The 24312-nt window shown below is 40.5% G+C and overlaps 1 protein-coding gene across 9 annotated transcripts in view; it reads right to left on the bottom strand.

Annotated features, from left to right (window-relative positions):
* znf532 (zinc finger protein 532) overlaps positions 1-24312 on the bottom strand; it is a 217562-nt gene that overhangs the window by 95400 nt on the left and 97850 nt on the right. For all 9 annotated transcript variants that reach the window (XM_043679319.1, XM_043679397.1, XM_043679488.1 and 6 more), the window contains one exon: positions 9649-12140. In XM_043679319.1, coding sequence (XP_043535254.1) covers positions 9649-12140 — 2492 coding nt within the window. The remainder of the gene's footprint in view (positions 1-9648; positions 12141-24312) is intronic.

Genomic DNA, 24312 nt, shown 5'->3' with positions numbered 1-24312 from the left:
GTAGTTTTTAAGATGTTACATTATGTTATTTCATAGCTTCATATTCTTTCTATCATTTCTAATTTCAAAATATTGCATCAATAAATAAACCACTGAGAACTGACCTAAGCTTGGATTGATTGCAAATTGGGAATTCATTGTAATATCATAACAACAGAATAATACTAAGCATAATATTTCACAGCAGTGGATTTTTTTTTAGATAATCATTTGGTAATACAGAACTTGAGTATTGCTGAAAAAGGGATACTTTCTCAAAGCTTTTCATCTAACAGTCATCAGGACAATTCACAAGAATGCCATTCATGGGGAAAGCATTGAAGTCACTTGCCAACCAATTAGCACTCTCCTCTCAGTACATGTACAAATGTACCGAGTACATGTGCTGAGAGGATAGTACAAATACTGGTGTTGCCCTTGAATTAGTATTCTTGTGATAAGTGTAAAATGAGATGCTTCAACAAAGTGTCTCGTTTTCAGTGAAAGTCTATCACCTTATAAATTTTATGTTCTTCTATTCTGGGTGTCAAACCTTCACAAGGATTTCAATGTATTAAAAATCATGAACAAACAGCAGGGGCTGTGATAGTGTAAAATTCAGAACTTTAATAACCATTCATAAGTTGAAAGAAGCAGCAAGGATCAAAGACAAACTTATACAGGAATTGAAACTGATTAGCCATGTCTGGGAGGAGTCAAAACTGTTTCAACAACTGCTTGATAAATGGCTGCCATATGTCACAGGGACAACTGATTACCCGGGAGAACAATTTAAGGAGTTAATCACTGCTACACCTTCCAACAGACAAGTCAGTGCCAAACATAAGAAGGAACAATGAACCTACTTTTGATTAAAAAAAAGGTAAGCTGCAGACTTGATGGTTCCAGAGGAGCAGTCAATAATGTGGACAAAAGAATCTAAAGGATCATCAATAATGTTACACAACAAACAAGTCAGAATCATTGGTGACCTTTAAGCGGCAATTGGATAGGTACATGGATAGGTGTTTAGGCTAGGACAAATATTCGGCACAACATCATGGGCCGAAGGGCCTGTTCTGTGCTGTATTGTCCTAATTTCTATGTTCTAACTTGAAGTATGGAGAATTGTGTAACAATTCAACTCCAGGGTTCCTCAGGAGCAGAACTCCGAAGAATAACACTGCACAAGTATGGAACCCTGGAGACATCCAGAGACAGACACTGTTGGTTGGAATCACAGCTAAATTCCACCATTAATCCTGTAATAGCCAAGTTGGGTTGGGTTGTGAGGCCTAACTTGCTTACTTGAGGATCCTTATTTTGGTTAGTATATGCAATAGAGTTTAAAGGTTGTGAGATTTCTTAGTAAGTAGCCAAATTAAAGGCATCTGAGGGTACAGAACAGAAATGGGAGAGATTCAAGAAGCTGAGCTTATTCTTCTTCCCACAAAAAGGTGACCGGGAGAATTATTGGAGACATTCAAAACTCGAAATATTTTGACAAAAGTAAGTGAGGTGAAACAGTGGATTGACAGCCAGAGGAAAGATTTATGGTAATTGGTTATAAAAACTGTCAGAGGTAAGAACATGAGAGTTGTTACTTTTAAAACAAAGTGGTTCAAACTGGTGATTTTCAAACCTTTACATGCAATAACAAAATCACATCAAAGACAGAACAGACCACCCATGGAATCCTGTCTTTTCACTTTCATTTGTAACCACTAAAAGAAATCATGAATTAATGAGAAGAATATTGCTGCTTTTGATGAGGCACCGGTCTTATTGTCAGGCTCCAGGTTCAACTCATTCCTCGTGACTTTCAGCCTCAGAAGTGTTGAAACTTCAACCTCGCAGTTGTGTGTTGTAACAGTAATGTAAGTCTTGCTTATAAAACTATAATGTGGTCGCACGTACATATTAAGACTCGTACTTGGGCTGGTTGTGTGGCCTCACATAGTGTCGAAGGTCTGTTTTCTCATTGGGGCTAAACTGTGCCATTCTGGAGCAGTAAAAATGCATTTTGGACCTTTGAAGATTACCAGGAAGACTTTCATAGAAAAGCAATGGATCGGAGTTTCCAGTTTACAGGATCATTTATCTAAACTAACTATGTATTTAGCATGTTAAACAAAAAGCATTGTAGCTCTTTCACAGTCATCTGCAGTGAATAGTGATTCAGTTCGAGGCACTTTCTTATAAACTGAGAACAATAAGTACAAAAATCTTGCTCTCCTTTGAGCAACACAGCCATGTGATTTTTGTTCTCCAAATCTATGTTTTCAAAACGCTACCTGACATTCAAAAGTGATCTTGCAAACAAAAAATGCAGGATTAAAATAAACTATTTTAATTGAGCTAGTATGAAGTCCCTTCTTCAAAACATTTGTCTGAATCAAGCCAAGATTAACAATGCACAAATTTTGAGATCTGACAAAAGGTCACTGCACTCTTAACATTATCTGTTTTTTCCTCCACAGGTCCTGCCAGACCTGCTGAGTTTCTCCAGTACCTTTGACTTGTGTTTCAAATTTCCAGTATCCACAGTTCTTTGTTTTTATATTAATGCACAAATTTACTTTTCAGTCATCTCTTAATGCAAAATATCATCTAAATTCATTGGAAAATCTTTTTTTTAAATTACTTTAGGACTCTTAATCATTCAGATTGGTAAGTAATATTTTTATAGAGCCTGTATAAATTAATAGTTTGTTGAAGATTGCATGTGTTAAATCGCTTCTCAGCCGTGACAAAAGCAATAAAGGTTAAAAAGTATGTACTTCATTAGGCCTAATTCAATGTGTTAAAAATTATTTTGTTTAAATAGCAAGTGTAGATGATTCCATGCAAAACGAGAGATAATGAGATATCTGATCTGAGGGAGTCAGCATCAGCCTGTTTCAGATAATGATTGTCTGAGTCACAAGGTTGTCAGTTTGACAGAAATTAACAGCTTTGACATCTTGAGTACACTGTATATGTTTTTCTTTGTTGCCATATATGTATATATATATAAATGGAGTTCAGCTGCAGATTCTCTCACAGATAAAGCTCAATGTAACATCAAACAACAATAAAAGACTTTATCGTCTGAGTCCAGCATCAGCAAAAGGGACTAATCCTGGTATTTGAACTCAACTACAATTTAGTGAATTTTAATAGGACTTCAAATTGACAATATTTTTGGACTTAACAGATATGTATTTAAATTTGCTTTGTCTTTCTCATGTTTAAGCCATTCTCAAACGACCTTATAAAATTGTATTTTCAGTCTGAAGCTACCAAAGGCAGATTTGTAGGCAAAGTTAACATTTAAATTTCCATTTTACACATTATGGTCAATGATTTATTTCTACTAATTCAAGGATTGAGAAGTTCAACTCAAACTATTGTAAAATCTAAACTTGTACCGCTGTTGTTGCTCGCTTACCTAATTGTTGTCTAATAAAATTGTTCGGCAGTTATTATCAATGTTATCATCCTGTTAAAGCATACCAGAACTTCAAGAGAGTCAAGGGATAGGGATGAGTACAGTGGCCATCACTAAGGAGAAAATGCTGGGCAAGCTGAAACATCTGAAGGTGGAAAAATCATTCAAACCAGTTAGTCTACACCTCAGAGTTCTGAAGGAGAGAGCTGAAGATATTATACAGGCAATGGTGGTGAACTTACAGAAGTTACTGAAATCAGGCAGAGGTCCAGAGAACTGGAAAATGGCTAATGTAGCATCTCAGTTTTAGAAGGAGGGATGCAGAAGACAGGAAACAACAGGCCGGTTAACCTGACTTCACTGGTAAGATTTTAGAGTGCATTATTAAGGATGAGATTGAAGAGTACTTGTACGTGCATAGTAAAACAGGGCTAAGTCAGCATGACTTTGTCAAAGGGAGGTCATGCCTGACAAATCTGTTAAAAATCTTTGAGAAGGTAATGGGCAAGTTAGACAAAAGAGAGCCAGTGGATATGATCTATTTGGATTTTCAAGAGGTCTTTGACAAGGTGATGTACAGGAGACTGCTAAATAAGGGCCCATGGTGTTAGCAGCCAGCTATTGACATAGATAGAGGATTAGCTGACTGGCAGGAGGCAGAGAGTAGGGATAATGGACATTTTTTTAGGATGGCAGTAGGTGACATTTGGAGTTTGCAGGGCTAAGTGGTGGGATGACAACTATTCACATTATACATTAATGACCTGGACGAAGGAATTGAGGGCATTGTTGCTAAGTTTGCAGGTGACACAAAGAAAGATGGAGGGACAGGTAGTTTCGAGAAAGTGAGGAGGCTACAGAAACACTTGGATAGGATAAGAGTGTGCAAAGAAGCGACAGATGAAATACAATGTGGGAAAGTGAGGCATTATGCAATTTAGAAGAAAAAGTAGAGGTGTAGACTATTTTCTAAATGGGGAACAGTTTCAGAAATCTGAACCACAGGGAATTTAGATCTAGTTCAGTATTCTGTTAAAGTTAACATGCAGATTCATGTGGCAGTCAAGAAGGCAAATGCAATATTAGCATTCATTCAAGAGGGCTAGAATACAAGATCAGAGATGAGCTTCTATGGCTGTATAATGCTCTGGTCAGACTGCATTTGGAAAATTATGAGCAGTTTTGGGCCCTGCATCTAAGGAAGGATGTGCTGGCTTTGGAGGGGGTCCTAGATGAGGTTTCCAAGAATGATCCAGGGGATGAAGGATTTGTCATATGAGGACACTGGGTCTGTGCTTGACAGAGTTTAGAAGATGAGAGGGTTCTCACTGAAGCTCAAGAATATGGAGAGGCCTGGATGATATAGTCAAGATGCTTCCAATATTGGGAGAGCGTCAGAATGAAGGGACAACCCTTTAGAACATAGATGAGGAGGAATTTCTTCTGCCAGAGCGTGGTAAATCTGTGGAGTTCATTGCCACAGGAGGTCAAGTCATTGAATGTATTTAAGACAGATAGATGGGTTTTTGATTAGTATGGGCATCAAGGGTTACAGGGAGAAGGCAGGAGAATGGGGTTGAGAAACATATCAGCCTTGATTTCAAATGGCGGATCAGACTCGATCAGCTGGATAGCCAAATTCTGCTCCCATATCTATCTCCAAAATCATTGATGATCACAAGTGCATGTTATTACTGGTAATACTCAGGGTTACTGTCAACAGCTCCCATAGCTGAGACTGTGCTCCTGAAGTTTAATGTTTGATTTTACTTGCCCAATAGCTAAACCATTTGCAGTTTTTCAAGGAAACATTTTGTTCAACATGAGGCTGAATAGACCTCACCCATCACATGCCCAAAAATATACGGCCAATTCATGCAAACTCATGCCAAGCCAGGCTCCCACCTACCCTCAATGGCCCCTCATACCCTATATACCAACTCATACCACTTCTATGCTCATTCATCTCATAGAAACTCTGGACAGAACAAAACTCTGTAGTGACAACCGCATGTGTAGAAAAGATTACAAAAGCAGGCAGACACTAGTTTCTTATTGCAATCTTACAAAGGTGTCAATCAACCAAACCTTTACAGTATCATAGCAGAAACTGTAAACATTTGACAATATTTTATTGTGTGTAAAAAGAAGTAAAAAGTCAGTGATTAAATAAATTGAAGAAAAGGCACTGTCATTCAAGCAATATTTTCCCCTTCTGTGCACATATTTTATCAAAATAGTGCAAGTCTGGGCTCTCAATCATGCATGCATTGTGTTACAAGGTGACATAGGTGGGTCCATGCTGCAGAATGGGTTGACATAGAGGGTATGAGGAGCCATTGAGGGCTAGGTGGGGAAGTATATGAGTTTGCATGCAGAATAAGGGCAAGATCTTTGGTAGTTATCTTTCAAACATATTCCCACATCCATATAATGGTTCATGACTTCTCTAAGGGACCACAGGCTACGCATCCTTGAAAAGCTGGTCCAACTCCTTTGACATTGTGGGGGGTTAGGTGATGCGTATTCCCATGCAATGGAGCTTGCCAGTTCAACAATGCAGAGTTCGGGTTCGCTGTCCATACTATATTCCTGTGTAAGCAAAACGCAAGGGCCCAGGAATCCTAGAATAGGATTCTATGCACCACATTTGATGATCTACAGAGACTCCATGACTCAGCAAAAGTCCAGCCCAATGTTCCAAGTCAATGACCTTTCATGCTGCCAAACATCATCAACCAGAAACATTGAACAAAAATGCTACCAGATGTTTACTCTTCATTTCAAATTTCCCACATTTACAATATTTTTCAGTGCCCATCCTTGTTAATTTGATTTATGGACTAACGCCGCCCTATTTTTCCCAAAATGGCTTTCTGCCCCAAACACAACACCATTCTCAGTGACGGAGCCTGCACCCATTCATTCATTTGGTAGCAATCCCTTCCTCATGTCTTTTTCTCATCAACAATTTCTCCTAAAAAAATTCTTAAAGCCCAGCTCTTCAACCAAAGAGAAAGTATGCCGCATTTGTATAGCTCCTACATTAAATAAGATAGCTAGAGCATATGGGATTATTTAAATGTACTGTAATGAATAGGCTAGTTCGCCTTATCTCAATCATTAGTAAGATTTTAGAGTCTACTATTAAGGATTAGATTGTGGAGTGCTTGGAAGTGCATGGTAAAACAGGGCTGAATCAGAACAGCTTTACCAAGGAGAAATCATACCTGACAAACATGTTAGAATTCTTTGAGGATATAGCAAGCAAGTTATGGAAAGGAGAGTCAGTGGACGTGGTCTATTTGACAAGGTGCCACACAGGAGGCTGTTAAATAAGACAAGAGCCCATGGTGTTAGGGATAAGGTACTGGCATAGATCGAGGATTGGCTGACTGTTAGAAGGAAGAGAGTGGGGATAAAAGAGTCCTTTTCTGGTTGGCAGCCAGTGACTAGAGGAGTACCATGAGGTACAACTATTCACAGTATACATTAACGATCCAGATGAAGGAACTGAGGGCATTGTTGCTAAGTTTGCAGATGACACAAAGATAGGTGGAGGGACAGTTAGTCCTGAGGAAGTAGGGATGATGCAGAAAGACTTTGACGGCTAAGGAATGGGCAAAGAAGTGGCTGAGGAATGCAATGTGGTAAAGTGTGAGGTTATGAAATTTGGTAGAAAGAATACAGGTGTCACTATTTTCCAATGGGGGAAAGGCTTTGGAAATCTGAAGCAAAAAGGGTCATAGGAGTCCTAGTTCATGATTCTCTTAAGGTGAACATGTTGGATTAGAAAGGGAAATGTAATGTTTGCATTCATTTTTGAGAAGGCCACAGTACAAAAGCTGGGATGAACTGCTAGGGCTGTGTTAGGCTCCGGTCAAACCACAAATTGGAATACATGATCAGGTTGTACGTTTACTCACTGAGCTGGTAGATTTGTTCTCAGACATTTCATCATGGAATATGTGAGCAGTTTTGGGTCCTGTATCTAAGGAAAGACGTGCTGGTACAGGGGCAGCAGAGGAGATTTACAAGAATGACTCAGAGAATGCAAGACTTGTCATATGAGGTGTGGTTGAGGATTCTGTGTCTGTAGCCAATTGAGTTTTGAAGGATGAGGAGGAATCTGATTGAAACTTACACAATACTGAGAGGTCTGATTGGAATGGATGTGGAGAAGATATAGGAGATCTAGAACCTGAGGGTATAGATAAGATGAGGAGGAATTTCTTCAGTTGGAACATGGTTAATCTGTGGAACTCATTACTGCAGGGGGTTGTGGAGGTCAAGTCATTGAGTGTATTTAAGACAGAGATAGATAGATTCTTGATTGGTAATGAGGTCAAGTGTTATGGGGAGAAGGCAGGAAAATAGGGTGGAGAAGAATGAATGGTGTGCAGACTTTATGGGCCAAATGGACTAATTATGCTCTTATGGAATTGCAGTCAATTTGAATTTAGTAAGGTTCAAATCACAGGGAGCATTGGGATAAATCACAAGGTAGTATGATTTCAATGATGTTTTCTGAGGAATACATACCATCCAAGATCAAGATTCTGATTACTATTTTTCATCTCTCTCTTTATAGTTCAGCATTGTTCTCCTTTTGTCTAACCATGGGATGCATTGGGACATTCTTTCTTTTAAGGATACTAGTATTACACAATTACAGGGCATCGACCTGGAAACTCAGAACTCAGTTAGCTGCCTGTATGATTTATTTACTTAAATAATATTTTCATCCATTCTTGGTACCTCCTCTCTATGCAGGCCATAAAGTATTGCCAACAAACCAAAATATCTGCACTAAAAGAGAACAGAAATGAAAGAATGAAAAATCTACAGGTTGGTTTTCTCGTACCTCTTTTTAGTAGATCCATTTGTTTTAAATTATTCCCTTGAGCCAATCAAAATAAAAACCAGGAGAAAAGTAAACAGATTGCCAACTTACTGTCTTTTATGTTACACTATTTCACAAAGTAATAGCTACCCATCTGTTTTCATTACTGCACATATATCTAATACCTGTTGCAGTTGGCAACAGCTCTTAGTGTACTGATTGAGGATTTATTCACTAATGGAGCAACAACTCTTAGAACATCCCTTTGCGAACCATTCGAAAGCAATGAGATAGGAAGAAGCAAGCAGAAGTAGAATGGCTGCTTAATTTTTGCTGGCTCGAATAACTAAGCAATGTAGCCAATGAACCGGAGTTTTATTCCACTCCGACAGAAGTGGAAATACATTAGAAGCAGTATTCTAGAATCATGTGTCCAAAGTTTTCATCACCTCAAAAAGTTCTGTATCGCTGTAAATGGGGCATACTGTGCCACAACAAATGTCAAAGATTAAATTTAACAAATATAATTACATTAAAATCATGTTAAATCATATCATTTGGAGAATCATGCCAACTGAGTACAAAAGAGTTCATAATCCTTGTGACTGACATAAGCTTCAAAATTTCTATTTATAGTACTTTGCAGAATTTTATGATTCCTCATTAACGTATTACCCCTCAGGTGTTCTACTGCCTGCTTTATTTCCACATTTAAAAAGTGCAGTGCATTTTTGACCAGCCTCCCAATGTCTACCTTCATAAACTCCGCTGCTCACTATGTGCATTCTGATTCGCGCTACGTTAATTTGTTCATCATCTCTGTGCACACTGAAATACATTTCTGGTCCACTGTCACCTTGACTTTAAAATTCTCCTTCTTTATTGTTTGCAAATCCCACTGTGCCTTGCCCCACCCTATCGCTGTAATCTCCTCTAGTCCCACAATGCTCCAGTAACACTTAGTTACTCCAACCCTGAACAAGTCCGATTCCAATTGCTTTCACTCTGCCACTGGTGATCGTGCATTCATTTAAGCCACAAACTCCAGAATTCTTTCCTTCAATCTCTCCACTTCTCTCTCTCTCTCTCTTTCACCTTATTTAAGATGCTCTTTAAAATCTTTCTCTTTAACCCAGATTTTAATGTACTGTCCTGTCCTGCCTTGATGTCAATTTTTATCTGCCTATGCTCCTGTGAAGCAGTCTGGGATATTTTTAACATATTAAAAAATATTATAAAAATGTGAGTTATTGTTGTCGCACACTGTAGACAGAATTTAAACTGTTTTCAGGAAGAGTATTATTCATTGCCTAGGGACCAGTCTATTACCGTGAGGATAACAGATCATAGGGAGCTATGGAACATTTACCAACTCATTTGTCACAACTTGATTTACCTGTCCGCCTGCTTCTGCAGCATGTTGGAAGTGTGTGGCAAGCAAAATCTCATCCAGAAACGTCTCACTGCACTCCAAACACTTCATGCCATAGCGGGAAAGCTTTGATGGATCTTCATCCAGGGGCATTGCTGGGAGAATGGGAGCATTGGCAGGCGCAGAAATCACCGCACTGGGTACGCTTGCAACAGTTTTCGCTACGGCACCAGCAGTGCCACCTGCAGACGTCAAGACTGGCGCAGAGATAGTGGTGGAAGAAACGCTATTACTGGAACTGGGAATGATCATTTGGTCTGCAGGAATGGGTTTCATAATCAGATGAGAACACTGCATCACCACACCCTTGTCCTTGTGCCCACGAGCATGTGAGAGAAGACTGCACTTGTTGAAAAAGACCAAGTTCTTTGCACAGTGGTTACATGTGACTTCAATCCTCACACTTCTCCGGTCATAATGCTGTGCCAAACTCTTCTCCAAAGCAAATGAATCACCACATTCTAAGCATTTGTATCCACGAAGTGGTATACTAATATTTGTATTCATTGGAGGATTAAGGTTAGGCGTGTAGACAGGGACTGGATTTACACTGCTCAACACCTTGTTAAATGTCTCAACCACTGCATTCTGGGAATAGGCCACCACATGAACTCGAGATACTTTTTTAGCTGGCTGTGTGGAAGCAGCAGTGATTAGAGCCTGCTTTATGGGCTGCTGCGTTTTGGAAAGCACCTGACGGAGTTCAGAAGACGCTTGGGCAGTTTGAGGCAAAAGATTAAGGTTAGCGAGGTGGACAGTCTTTGGCACAAGTTTGGCATTTGCAAGGCTGGATGCTGGGACCACCACAGTTTGCTGCTGCATCGCATTGGCAGCTTTCAGGATGGCACTGCTGGCACTCTGAACTGAGGCAGCAGAAATGACGGTGGCTTTGACTGTAGTGTTGTTCGCAAACTTCAGGTTGATCACCTGTGATCCTGCCGTCTTCACAGCAGACACTGGAAGGAAAGCAGTGGCAACAGGTTTAATTGTAACCTGTTTCTGAGCAACGTCAGGAGACATTACTGAATTAGAAGCTGTAACAAGTGCCGATTGCACAGGCGTGGTAGGAGGCGAAGAAACAGAAGACTCAGTAGGTGGAGATGACAAAAGTGATGAGACAACCAAGGAGTTTGCTTGTTCTGGTCCTCTTCTACCAAGCTCTTGCTCAACCTCTGGCATGATTCTGGTCACTGTTCTGGTAATCTCACCAGATGACGTTTTGATGGTTTTGATGCGAACCTTAGGGATTGCGGGCGGTGAGCTTGCAGGAGAGGAAGGGGACCCTTTCATGCTACATTCACTTGACACACTCCGGGGGCTATCAGGCTGTTTGATGGCAACTTTCTTCACCATTTCCATTGGGCTCTGAGGGCCCTCAGGAGACTTTTCAGTGACTCTAGGGCTTTCTCGAGATTCTTTTAAAACCGGAGAAGGCCCCCTTGAGACAGACTGAGGTTCCTTATTGATATCTGCTGCAGCCTTTTTAGCATTCAAAGCAGCAATTGCCGCAATACACGAGGAAAGCTTGGAGGAGGACTTAGCCCTAAGGTTTGAAGGACAAGTAACATTCACTCCAGTTTTCTCACCACTTTTGCCATCGAGGACTCTGTTATCAAGCTGCTTCTCAGCAGAATTTTTAAAACTCTTTTCAGCATCCTCGTCAGACAATTTCTCATCCATATTTCGGACTTTAAATGCCTCAAGAATCCCTGAATTAACACTGGGACTTTCACTCTCTCTGTTGCTTTTCAATATCTTACCCTTTTCTTCAGCTTCTGGCATGGACACTTCCTGCTTGACTGTGCTCTCCACTCCGGCCTTCCTTGGCTTCTCACTTTCTCGCTCAGCAGTGGGACCTGGATGTACGTTTGCTTGATAAACCGGTTGGCTCTCCTCTTTGACGTGTGGAGGATCATCAACTTCAATTTTGTCATCGTCCTCGAACTCTTCCGCACTGGAAATGGGGCTGAACTGGTTAAACGCGGAGTCTTTCATTCCTGCATCAGGGCCATCGATGGTCTCGGCACCTGACAAATCTAGTTTAGCTTCGGTGCTGGGGGGGCCTTCACACCTGGCTGACTTGCCGTCCAATTCTTTAGAATACCCATCCAGGTTTGTCACACTGAGGAAGCCATTGTGTAAGCCATTGCCTGAAGAATGGTGATTCTCTTTGTCTAGAGTCGAGGTTTCTGTTGTCGCGGCCGCAGCCTCGCACGAGTCAAGAGTTCGGATATTTTTCACAATCACGCTCACTACCCCGTCGGGGGCAGAGGGGACCTGGGCATCCTCATCCACAGGAATGCTCTGTTTCAGGTGCCCTTCATTCTCATCGTGTACAGACTCAATTGCTGCTTTCGGGTCAACCTGCATATCTGGGATGTCAAACGCAGCAAGCAGGTCATCGAAATCCGGGGTTTTCATATCCCCCATGATCGTCAGTTTATTGGTGCGCAACGCTGTAAGAGAAACAAAAGCAAAATATATCAACTTACACCTTTCCACATCAATCATGTAGTTTACTTGTCATTTACACACAGACAATTTGACTGCTTTCCCACATCAATTGTTTTAATGGTTGAAATGTAAACTAGATGCCAATGGGAAAAAAAATAATTTTGGAAACATGTTAGAACTAACATTTGAAAAATAAAATCATTTCAACCAGAAGTGTGGACAATCTAAATCTCTAAAATGCAACCCCAAAAGTAAATCTTTATTTTTCAAACTAACAATTGGACATAAGGAGACAATTTTTGTTCGAAGTTCAAACGAAGGTTGCTAATTGAAATGAAGAACTTGTAGCAAAAGCCTGTCATAAATTTAATGACTATTGAAGAATAAAGTAAGAAAAAGAAAGAGCAGGTTCATCTGTAACACCCTAATGAGCTCAGGATAGTCCAAAGCATTGTCGAGTAAATGGAGTAGGTCTTGGAGTGAAGTCAGTAGTACGATGTTGGGAAATGCAGCAACCAATGTGAACACAGGAAAGTGCTAATGAATAACCAGGTAATCTATTTCAGTGATGTTAGTTGAGAGATAAATCTTGATTAGAATACTGGCTCAAGCTTTGAATAGGACCATGGGATCTTTTAGTTCAACCTGACAAAGCAGACAAGACCTGAGACTAACATTTTTTCTGAAAGGTAGCACCACTGAGAGACCAGCACAAACTAACTGAAGTATTAATATGCAATATATGCTCAAAACTCAGGTGCAGAATAAAAGTATTTTCATTCTTTTTTTTAAAAATCAAGCTACACTCAAAAGGACAAATTTCACTCATTCAGAAATTACAGCAGTGTGAATAGAATGAGACTTGTATGTCAGAGTACAGTGCTTTACAAAAAGAAATTATGTGAAATTACTAACTGGCCTTTTGCACACACTTCTTTTTCTTTCCCAATAGAAAAGAGACAGTAGGTCTATGGGCAAATATCCTCCGCAACAGTCATTAAATCAACATTAAACTAGGGTTGTGCTTCTTGTCATGAAGAGATATTTTTCTTTTATTGCCAAACAAATTATATGATGGACTGATGGTGGTGACACAAAGCACTGCCTATCCGCATAAATACAGGGTCCTGCTCATCCACATTGGATTAAGCACAATACTTTATAGATAGAATCTCAATCATACAACAAATGCTTATTAACCTTTTGACTGAAAAACATAGTTGCACAAGTTGAGAAAATTCAATATAATACCAGTACGTTATTATCTGACAGAGACAATATTAGCCACAATGCAGCAATATACTGCAAGAAATGTGAGGTGAATTCCAAGTTAAGTGCTAAAAAGCAATTCCAATAAAGTAATCTTCATATACTTCTTGATTAACTGTAAATTATCATAATAAGAATCTCTGCTGTCCCTCAAAGCCAGCATGAAGATGTGCCATAGCTTCATTCAAAGTTCTATTTAAAACAAATATCCCCAATTGAAGTCACACTTAAAATCGTCCACATGGAAAAAAAATTTCAGCCTTTTTTTAATTTTCCTTTCTTTTAGTTAGGCACTCTGCAAGAATTTCAAATGAGCATCCAGGTTAAGGGCAAATATGGATTTTCTGTGCAGGAGCATGTAAGTGTGACCTGTCAGCCAGGAATGCCAGTTAACTCAATGAAATTGCAACAATTGTGTGACAACAAAGAAGCATGACTCTCTGTATGGCTGTGTCTCAGATAAATGAATACTAAACATACATCAACAGGTAGTAGTGCGTAGCACAGTGGCTCAGTAGTTGGCACTGCTGCATCACAGCACCAGGGACGACTGTCTGTGTGGAGTTTACACATTCTCCCTGTGTCTGCGTGGGTTTTCTCCAGGTGTTCTGGTTTCCTCCCGCAGTCCAAAGATGTCTGGTTTCCTCCCGCAGTCCTACAGGCTAGGTGGGTTAGCCATGGGAAATGTGGGGTTAAAGGAACTGGGTGTGATGCTGTTCAGAAGATCAGTATGGCCAAATGGCCTGCTTCCACACTCTAGGGATTCTGTGAGAGTGACAGTATTCAATGCAGATATTTTCTAAACAACCCATTCAAATATTACTACAGACCTCTGGAGCAGATGGGCCCAGAGGTAGGGACAGGAACAGTGTGCCACAACAACCTTCTCAGATGTGCAGAACTGAACGACTAAATGTTCAAATACACATTAACTGCCACAGATGAGGAACTATTAACATGCAATTAATAGACCAGTATTGAAAAGTGTAGAGATCTCAGGGTCTCGAGGAGGGATGTGGCATTTGAGGCATTTCAAAACAAAAGTGAGAATTTTAACATCGAAATCTACCTGACCAAACAGAAGCTAATGTCAGTCAGAAAACAGTGGGACAATATAGGAAAAGGACCTGTTCACTGTTAAGACACAGAATACAGTTTTAGATCAATAGGTTGGTGGAACTAGACTAGTTGCGAATATGAAGAAAGCAATGCTGCATGCTTGTTGTATAAAATAGCCATTCCATCTCTGATGCCTTTACTTCATTCATTAAAAGAAGAGTCCAAACTGTACACAGTATTGAAGGTGTGGTCTCACCAATACACTGTACTATGGCATTCTTCAAAGGTACATTTCGTCAAAAAGTAAATACATTTTTTGTACATTCCGTAGCACCGGTAAGTACATTTGTTCCATATTATGATTCTAGAAACAGGTAAACAGAATATATCAGTGCACAAGATTAAACACACTCCATCTGCACATATATCCCATCTATAAAAATCAAAGTTCCTATTGTCAGAGTTTTGTCAATTTTGCCAATTATAAATTTTCCATGTTAGTGGAAACTGTCCGTGCAACTTTGTTTTTCTGTAATGATACCCTTGTGTCAGTAGTGGCACTATAGGATTGAGTTATTTCTCAATGTACAATAATGTGACTTGATTAAGCAAGTGAGGAATTACATTATATTTTGTTTGATTATATTTGGTTGTAAAACAGTTTCTGTAAGGAAGAAAACCCAAGGACCAGCTCAAACGTAAAGTCATTGGTTTATTGTTTATTGCTATTTTATGGCCCAAACTAATATAAGTTTAGGCGAACAAATGTGAGACTATTTTAAGATAAAATGTTTTTAATCTCAACAGCCATGTTTTAACATGGTTTGGTTTTGTAATTTAAGGTATGCAACAGATCTGCGGGCATATGTATGCATGTGCATATACACATGTTGAAATTATGATCTGTATTGAGTTGCACAATTTAGATTAGATTAGATTCCCTACTCCACTGCTGTCCCCATATACATACTTACATCCTCATGTGAGGGTTCTCTTAGTGACCTCATAATAATCTTTTAAGTGTTCAAGTATCTTCAATTTACCCAGCTCTAAGATGGAATGAATTTCTTACTGGAAATGTCTCATTTGCTATTTTTTTTCCCAAACACACATATTCAGTGTAGCTCAAATCATTTTAAAAGACCCATACACTATCATTCAAATCTTTAATCAGTGATTTGACATTCTGCTCAAACATACCATTAAAACACAATCTTGAGTCGCAAGCTTTAAAGCTAGTTATTTAATATTCAGGGATTTCAAGCCAATAATATTGCCATTTTGATTCAACACAATAAGTTATTAAACTGTAGTCTACTGCTATGCAACTGGCACAGGGACATCTTTCTACCAAAGTCATTAGCAATTGCTTTTAGGAGTCAATGTGAATCCTACTGATTGAAATTAAGATAATCATTCCAGCAATGACATTAGCAAGTAAACACTAATTAATATAGACGTGTACTGTATGGCTGCAAGCCGGTTGAAAAAACATGATTTTGAGTTTGTACACAGTAAGATCAAGTGCATGAAAGCAGTTCACAAAGTGTTACATTTGATCCTTGTTCAAGGTGGAAGAACAGTCAACTTCTCCAAGTTATCCAAATAAATGAAGGCCACCATTCTTGGTTCAATTCTAGTAAAACGCCTCTGCAAACCTGAAGACCCTCCTTGCTTTCTAAAGTATTCTTTCTAAAGTATAGTGCTCAGAATTGAACACAGTATTCCAGGTGAGGACTAACCAGCAGTTTCAAAATGTGTATCAGCAGTTCCTTGTGCTTTAAAAGATAGATCTTTCTTGATCAGGCCAAGAAAGGCACTGCATGGCTGGAAGCCCCAGCATATTTCCACCTCCTCTGATAGATAAATGCGAGAGAGAGTTCTTGAAACTGGCCCACAACTAAATACATTAAGAGCAGTGTTAAAACCCTGTCTCCCATATCTTTTTGAACCTCCCAGAAGGGTGCTCCAGTCTCGCAGATATCTGCATCTGATGAGCTACATTAAGTGAAGATCATTTCTGGTATAGGCGGTGGAGGTGGGATGCATTGAAAAAAGTAAATAAGATGATTTTCAAATTGAAGATTTCTATCTAAAGTCTCATGACAGTTTCTTTCCCTAAAGATCACTAGTGAACCTGATGGGCTTTTCCTGGTAATCAACAATTGTTTCATGGTCATTATTTGACTCTTAATCTCAAATTTATCTTTAATTGAGTTCAAACTTCTCAATCTGCTGTGACAGATTTCAAATCAAGGTCACCAGAACATTACCTGGGTCTCAGGATTAACAACCCAGCGATAATACCACTAGGCCATCACCTCCCTTCTTTCCAAGTTCCCAGGTGAGTATGGGGGTCCTTCTCCCAAATCCAGAGACCATGCATCAGGAAAGGTAGGTGAGTGCGCTTAGTGCGATACCCCTGTCCTGTGGCTGCCTCTTCCCCAGTTACACCTCCCCCTACATCCCACAACACTCAAAATCCTTTTATCGCTATCATTCACCTGTATGTTTGGATCCAGCCCTGAATCTAGGCCTCGGTTGGGTATATTGTGCCAGCAGCAGCCACCACCTGCCGGCACTGCAGCTGTTGAATAGAGAGACCAGACTCCCACTATCAGGAAACTCTTGGCAGACAGCTCTTCTGCCTAAGGCCTTTGGTCTGAGGGGAAGTTCTGCCATCCTCTATCAAGTACCTAAGCGACACAAGATACATCAGGCACGAGGAAGAAGGGACAAAGCCATGGCCCTTCGCTCCCTCCTGCAGGCTGTTGAGACCTCTACTCACCCACAAAACTTCACCCCAGTTCTCTCTTGTTAACTTGAGACTGAACAGTTACGAACATTTTAAAATAAAATATTTGACAACTGTGCAACACACCAAGCATGCATTAAAACCTCCCCCTTATCAGTAACCTCTTTTCCACCAGAAAAAAGATAGAAACCTCAGTGAGAAAATTGATTTTAAAAATTCCCATTTTATGTTGTAGAACATCTTTGACAAAGTAGATACAAATAGTGTACAATAGGAGTCCAGCTGATGAAGAAATAAAGCAATTTTTCTAAGATTTTTAAATACAAAAGTTGACACTTTGAAGGACATCTTCTACATACGCACTTGTGATGTCAGGATTAGAAATTGACACAGGTATTTGCTGTGATGCATCAGTTCCTGCTCACTGAATCATCACATCCAGTATAGGCACATCATGCTATGAATTTTCAGTCAATACTTTTAAAAACTAGACACAAATTTGTTAAAGTGGTTGTCGCAAATCTTGCCATTTTTGGCATTTGGACGACAGACAGTATCAAGTCTCTGGCAAATATTGCTACAAGTTAGTCTAGATATGACTAGCTAGCTATTGAATTCACATATCTCATTGTTGAGGATGAGCTAACATCTGAAAGACTACTGCATTTCCAGATTGCCTGTTGCCGTGTTTGTCATGCGAAAGAAGAGAATTGCTGCTATCAAATTCACGTCGTATCACAATGACCTCTTCCAGCCAAACCAGAATAGATGGGCCTCAAAGTGTTAATCAAAAACACAAGAAATGGAATGAAAATAAACACAACTTATTTGGGAAAGACCTGAAACTTGTGAAAAGCCAAATGGTGAGAAAGCCCCATTTTATTTGTTTAAAAGATCAGCTAACAGCTGATTTCAGGCACATCTATTAGAGTCATAAACCATCAGCCAGTGTAAGAATCAGACTGTGTAACTAGCTGCAAATCATCATGCAGCTAGAGTATTTAACCTCTTCCAGTTTCTGTGTTCACCTGTGAATGAACTCCTGAGATACTCAATGACAAGAAACCGCATAATCTGTTGTAATTTTTTAAACAAGATTCCTCTTCAACTTTCACCAAAAACTTCATTCAAGAAATCAAAGGCCTGCCACAGCTGAGAGACAGAAATCATCATCATTTAGAGACTGAATTAATTATAATGTGCGTCAGTGCACTAACTTTAACTGTATTCAATCACTGTATATATGTGCGTGCGTACGCGCATGTAGACTGAATGGGAGATGTACTAATTCTGTGCAAGGATATAAAAATAAATAACCATTTATTAAGCTCATGAAATCTAACTGCTGAATTATTTAATTGAAATATACACTTTAAGGGTAAAAAGACACACCTGCTTCTATACCAAACATATGAATTACAGGTAGTAACAGAGCACAAGTATTCTGTCTGTGACATAACTTACTCACTTCAAAGAATAGACCTTCCTCGAAATGAAACCAGTTCTTTACATTTATTATAAACTTGAACATGGAATCTTCTGCTACTTATTGTCAAGTAATTGATCTACAAACTGCATACCCAATCGGTGTGTTTGAGAGCCACAGAGTGCTGATTAAATCTAAACAGAAGTAAGCTTCTGCATTTGTTGCTTTATACTCTATGCCATTCATTAGCCTCAGATTCAGGGATGTTAGTGATCCAATCACAAAGTTAAGGGTGATACAAAGCTCTTTCAGCATTCCAGTGATACAGCACATTTTCTACTTAAATCCAGGTTATTTGTCCAATCTCCCAAATCGAGACTGGCTCAGAGTTTCCATTAATATGCTTGATTTTGAAAATAATATGCTGTGGGGTCCATTAGAACCACTTGCTGCATTTTTTTAATATTTTAAGAGGCGCTGGAGAGTGGCAATACTATACAACATTTTTAATTGTATTTTGTAGCAAAATACACATGACAATAAATAAATCCATCAAATCGAATCACTGTTACCAGAAAGCATTGCTTTAGCAGTGTATCTCAATATATCTGTACTTCCGTTTGTTACTTTAAAAGTAACAATTTTTTTAAAAAAAACTTATGCAGCACCTTTCAGTACCAGATTTAAGTACACACTACAACTATACTCAAGATAGTTGCTGAGTTGATGTTTTATAACCTTTTTCCACTGAGTTAAACTCATGTTCCTTCTAATTTATTGTTTTGTTTGCAGATTCATTTTTCTAGTAACTGATAGTCTACACTAACACTCCAAGCAGAATATGCCATGTCCAACCCAGCCATTCCAACACTCAATCTTGTTTCAAAGATTAAGGCAAAAGAACAGAAAGCCACTATTACAAAGCACTAACAAAATCTGTTAATTAAAATGGTACTAGAAATTTCCACTTACTTAAACATGTCGTGCAGGTAAAGAGCAGCATTCCCAGTGCCATAAAACTATTGGTGTCAGATAGGTGTCTTCTATACAACTTGCCAAAATTGAATTCCAATCTCCTGCATTCTTGACAATGAATACAGACCTTACTCTAGATACGTAATCCAAGGTCAGTGGCATCTATAAAAATGGTGCTGGAGTGTGGGAAAGCAAAGAGGTACCTGATAATATTTCTGTTGGGTGACCTTAGTTGAAGGGAAGGGCAGATAATAGCCAGGACTAGTAGCACTCAATGCATAATTATTCAATTATTTTCTGGTAAATTGAAACCATTTCCAACAGAGAAAAGCCCTTCAAAGTAATTCACCTTTGTCTCCATTGTTTGGTGCACTTCTATTTAGAAGCCTACTTTAATTGACTCTTAGACTCCATGGAAACTCAATCTCAACCAGTCAGTAATAAAATGCTTATAACAGACCAATCAACTTTATGAAACAGATCACAAATTTTGTTGGGATTATTTCCAACTACCAAAGACTACAAATCCAAAACATTCAAGTGTAATTGCAAGAATTAATAATTGCACAGGCATTAAGTAACAGAATTAGGTAATTTGCTGAACAGGTCTCTACTGGTGCTTATGTTCCACACGACCCTCCTCCCACTCTACTTCATCTGTCTCTATCAATCTCTTCTTCTATTTTTTCTGATGTATTTATCAAATCTTCCTTTTAATGAATCAACACTATTTGTACAATTGCACTTTTTTTGTGAAGGGTTTCATATTGTTGCCACTCTCAAGGTAAGAGGTTGCAAAATAAGCGTTGTCACCATTTGGGGGCGGCATGGTGATGAAGGACTTTTGCCCGAAACGTCGATCTTACTGCTCCTCAGATGCTGCCTGAACTGCTGTGCTTTTCCAGCACCACTAATCCAGAATCTGGTTCCCAGCATCTGTAGTCATTGTTTTTCCTGGCTCAGTGGTTAACATTACTGCCTCACAGCGCCAGGGACCCAGGTTTGTTTCCAACCTCGGGCGACTGTCTGTGTGGAGTTTGCTCCCTGTGTCTGCATAGGTTTCCTCCAGGTGCTCCGGTTTCCTCCCACAATCCAAAAATGTGCAGGTTAGGTGAATTGTTCATGCTAAATTGCCCATAGTGTTAGGTGCATTAGTCAGAGGGAAAAGGGTCTGGGTGGGTTAATCTTCGGAGGGTCAGTGTGGACCTGTTGGGCCGAAGGGCCTGTTTTCACACTGTAGGGAATCTAATTTGCTCCTTTGAGCCTCCTCTGTCACTCCTCCTTGCATCTGCTCTGTCACCTCCCAGAAGCAGTAAAGGCTCAATTTTCCTGTATTTAGACCAAGTGTTATTTCAGGGAATCTCATGGCTAGTGCCTGGTCACGGAAACATTTTCTCACATGATTTTCCACTCCTCATCTTACTAATTATGCAAATATATCTTTGGCATCCTTCTCGTGCAATCTGTGGCAGAAGAGGTGCATCCACCACTGGAATCTTCCAGCGCACAAATCTTCTTTTATTCGTCAAAGGAACATTTCTTTGGGGAATCATGAATTACTTCTTAAAATGTTTGTCATCATATTTAAAGCATACTTTAGAACCTTGGTGAGGTAAGTGAGGGAGCGTGAGTGTTGGGAAGAAAAGTTTATGATTAAAGTTATCCCTAGATTATAACTCGAATCCGAATGCAGTACCATGCCTTGTGGGAAGGCGGTGGTATGCTGGGAATGCCACCAGACTAGTAATCCAAATCAGAGTGGTGCTGGAAAAGCACAGCAGGTCAGGCAGCATCCGAGAAGCAGGAAAATCAACTTTTCGGGCAGGAGCCCTTCATCAGGAATGAGGCTTGAAGTCTCGGGGGTGGGGGTTGAAGTGTTCCAAGGCGGAAGATGAGGCGTTCTTCCTCCAGGCATTGGGTGGTGAGGGAGTGGCGATGGAGGAGACCCAGGACCTCCATGTCCTCGGCAGAGTGGGAGGGGGAGTTAAAATGTTCAGTCACGGGGCGGTGGGGTTGATTGGTGTGGGTGTCCCAGAGATGTTCCCTAAATCGCTCTGCAAAATGGCGTCCAGTCTCCCCAGTGTAAAGGAGGCCGCATCGGGAGCAACGGATACAATAAATGACATTACTGGAAGCGCGGGTGAAACTTTGATGGATGTGGAAGGCTCTTTTGGGGTCTTGGATGGAGGTGAGGGGGGAGGTGTGGGCGCAGGTTTTGCTATTCCTGTGGTCGCAGGGAAAGGTGCCAGGAGGAGAGGGTATTTGTTGGGGGACATGGACCTGACCAGGTAGTCACGGAGGGAACGGTCTTTGCAGAAAGCAGAAAGGGGTGGGGAGGGAAATATATCCCTGGTAGTGGGGACCTCTCCATTTCCATCAATGACAACCAACTCAACACTGACATTTTTTACAAACCCAACGACTCCCACAGCTACCTGGACTTCACCTCTTCCCACCTTATCTCCTGCAAAAATGTTATCCCAATCCCTCTGCCTCTACCGTATCTGCTCCCAGAAGGACCAGTTCCACCACAGAACACACCGGATGGCCTCCTTCTTTCAAGACCGTAATTTTCCCTTCCCACATGGTTAAAGATGCCCTCCAACGCATCTCATCTATATCCCGCACCTCGGCCCTCAAACCCCACCCCTCCAACTGCAACAAGGACAGAACCCCCCCTGGTCCTCACCTTCCACCTTACCAACCTCCGCATAAACCGTATATCTGCCGACATTTTCGCCATCTACAAACGGACCCCAGCACAGGGATATATTTCCCTTCCCACCTCTATCCACTTTCCACAAAGAGCGCTTTAGGGAACATTTCCGGAACACCCGCACCAAGCAACCACACGCCCCATGGCCCAACATTTCAACTCCCTCTTCCACTCTAACGAGGACATGCAGGTCCTGGGCCTCCTCCATCGCTACTCCCACACTACCCGATGCCTGGAGGAAGAATGCCTCCTCTTCCACCTCTGAACACTTCAACCCCAGGGCATCAATGTGGACTTCACCAGTTTCCTCATTTCCCCTCCCCCCACCTTAATGCAGTTCCAATTTTCCAGCTTAGCACCATCCTCATGACCTGTTCTACCTGACAATCTTCCCACCTAATCGCTCCACCCTCCTCTCCGACTTATCACCTTTATCCCCATCTCCATCCACCTATTGCACTATTAGCTACCTTCTCCCCATCCCCACCCACCTCCCATTTATCTCTCCACTCCGGAGGCTCCCCGCCTCATTCCTGATGAAGGGTTACTGCCCGAAACATCTACTTTCCTGCTCCTCGATGCTGCCTGACCTGCTATGCTTTTCCAGCACCACTCTGAAGTGGTGAACTTAAGCTTCTGCAGTACCCACTTTCACCTCGTAATCCAGATCTCCAGGCCAATATTCTGAGGACATGCATTTGAATCCCACCACAGCACATTATAAAATTTAAATTCAATAAAAATTTGGCATAAAAAGCGAGTCTAATGGTGATCATCATCATAGAAATCCATCTGGTTCACTAATGTCTTTTAGCGAAGGAAGTTGGCATATAGCCTATATAACAGATTGTCAAAATGAAATAACTTGTATCTCCCTGCTCTTTGTTTTCTGTCCATTGACCAAACTTTAATCCAGGCTAACTGATTATCTTCCAGCCTCATGAGTCTTAATTTTGTACAATAATTTATTCATTTAAATACTTGACAATCTCATTACACTATGCAAACTGACTCCCCCTTTTAGCTGCTGCCTCAAAAACTCTTAACAGATCTATCAAAAATATTTCTCTTTCAGAAATTCATGTAAACTTTGCAGGATTATATCCTTCTTGCCCTTCAGCACCTTGTCACTCGATGCTCAATTAAGATTACTTCTTCCAGTAAACCATACTTCAAGCACTTCTTTCCCAATTTGAACCAAATTCCTAGATATACTTACTCAGCCTGACTCAGTCTGTTGATGTCCTCCTCACACTGACTGTGTGCCCTTACTGCTCATGATGCAGCTTTGTGTAAACTGCAAAGATGAAATAGACTGGGTGCCTGCTGTACAAAACATCTCCACTCAATCCACAAGAATGACCCTGACCCTCCAGCTGCTTGCCTTTCCAATGCTCTCTCACATTTCTATCTTATGATTTGGAGATGCCGGTGTTGGACTGGGGTGTACAAAGTTAAAAATCACACAACACCAGGTTATAGTCCAACAGGTTTAATTGGAAGCACACTAGCTTTCGGAGCGACGCTCCATCAGGTGGTTGTGGAGGACACAATTGTAAGACACAGAATTTATAGCAACAGTTTACAGTGTGATGTAACTGAAATTATACATTGAAAAATACCATTGGTCATTTGTTGAGTCTCTCATCTATTGGAAGAAGACAGAGGGTGGTGGTGGAGGGTTGTTTTTCAGACTGGTGGCCTGTGACCAGTGCAGTGCCACAAGGATCGGTGCTAGACCCTCTCCTTTTTGTCATTTACATAAATGATTTGGATGCGAGCATAAGGAGGTACAGTTAGTAAGTTTGCAGATGACACCAAAATTGGAGGTGTAATGGACAGTGAAGGGGGTTTCCTCAGATTACAACAGGATCTGGACCAGAAGGGCCAACGGGCTGAGAAGTGGCAGATGGAGTTTAATTCAGATGAATGCAAGGTGCTGCATTTTGGGAAAGCAAATCTTAGCAGGACTTA

Source organism: Chiloscyllium plagiosum, chromosome 1, assembly GCF_004010195.1.
Source record: "Chiloscyllium plagiosum isolate BGI_BamShark_2017 chromosome 1, ASM401019v2, whole genome shotgun sequence".
NCBI lineage: Eukaryota > Metazoa > Chordata > Chondrichthyes > Orectolobiformes > Hemiscylliidae > Chiloscyllium > Chiloscyllium plagiosum.
The sequence above is the reverse complement of the archived record's forward strand: the minus strand, read 5'-3'. Positions and strand labels throughout refer to the sequence as shown.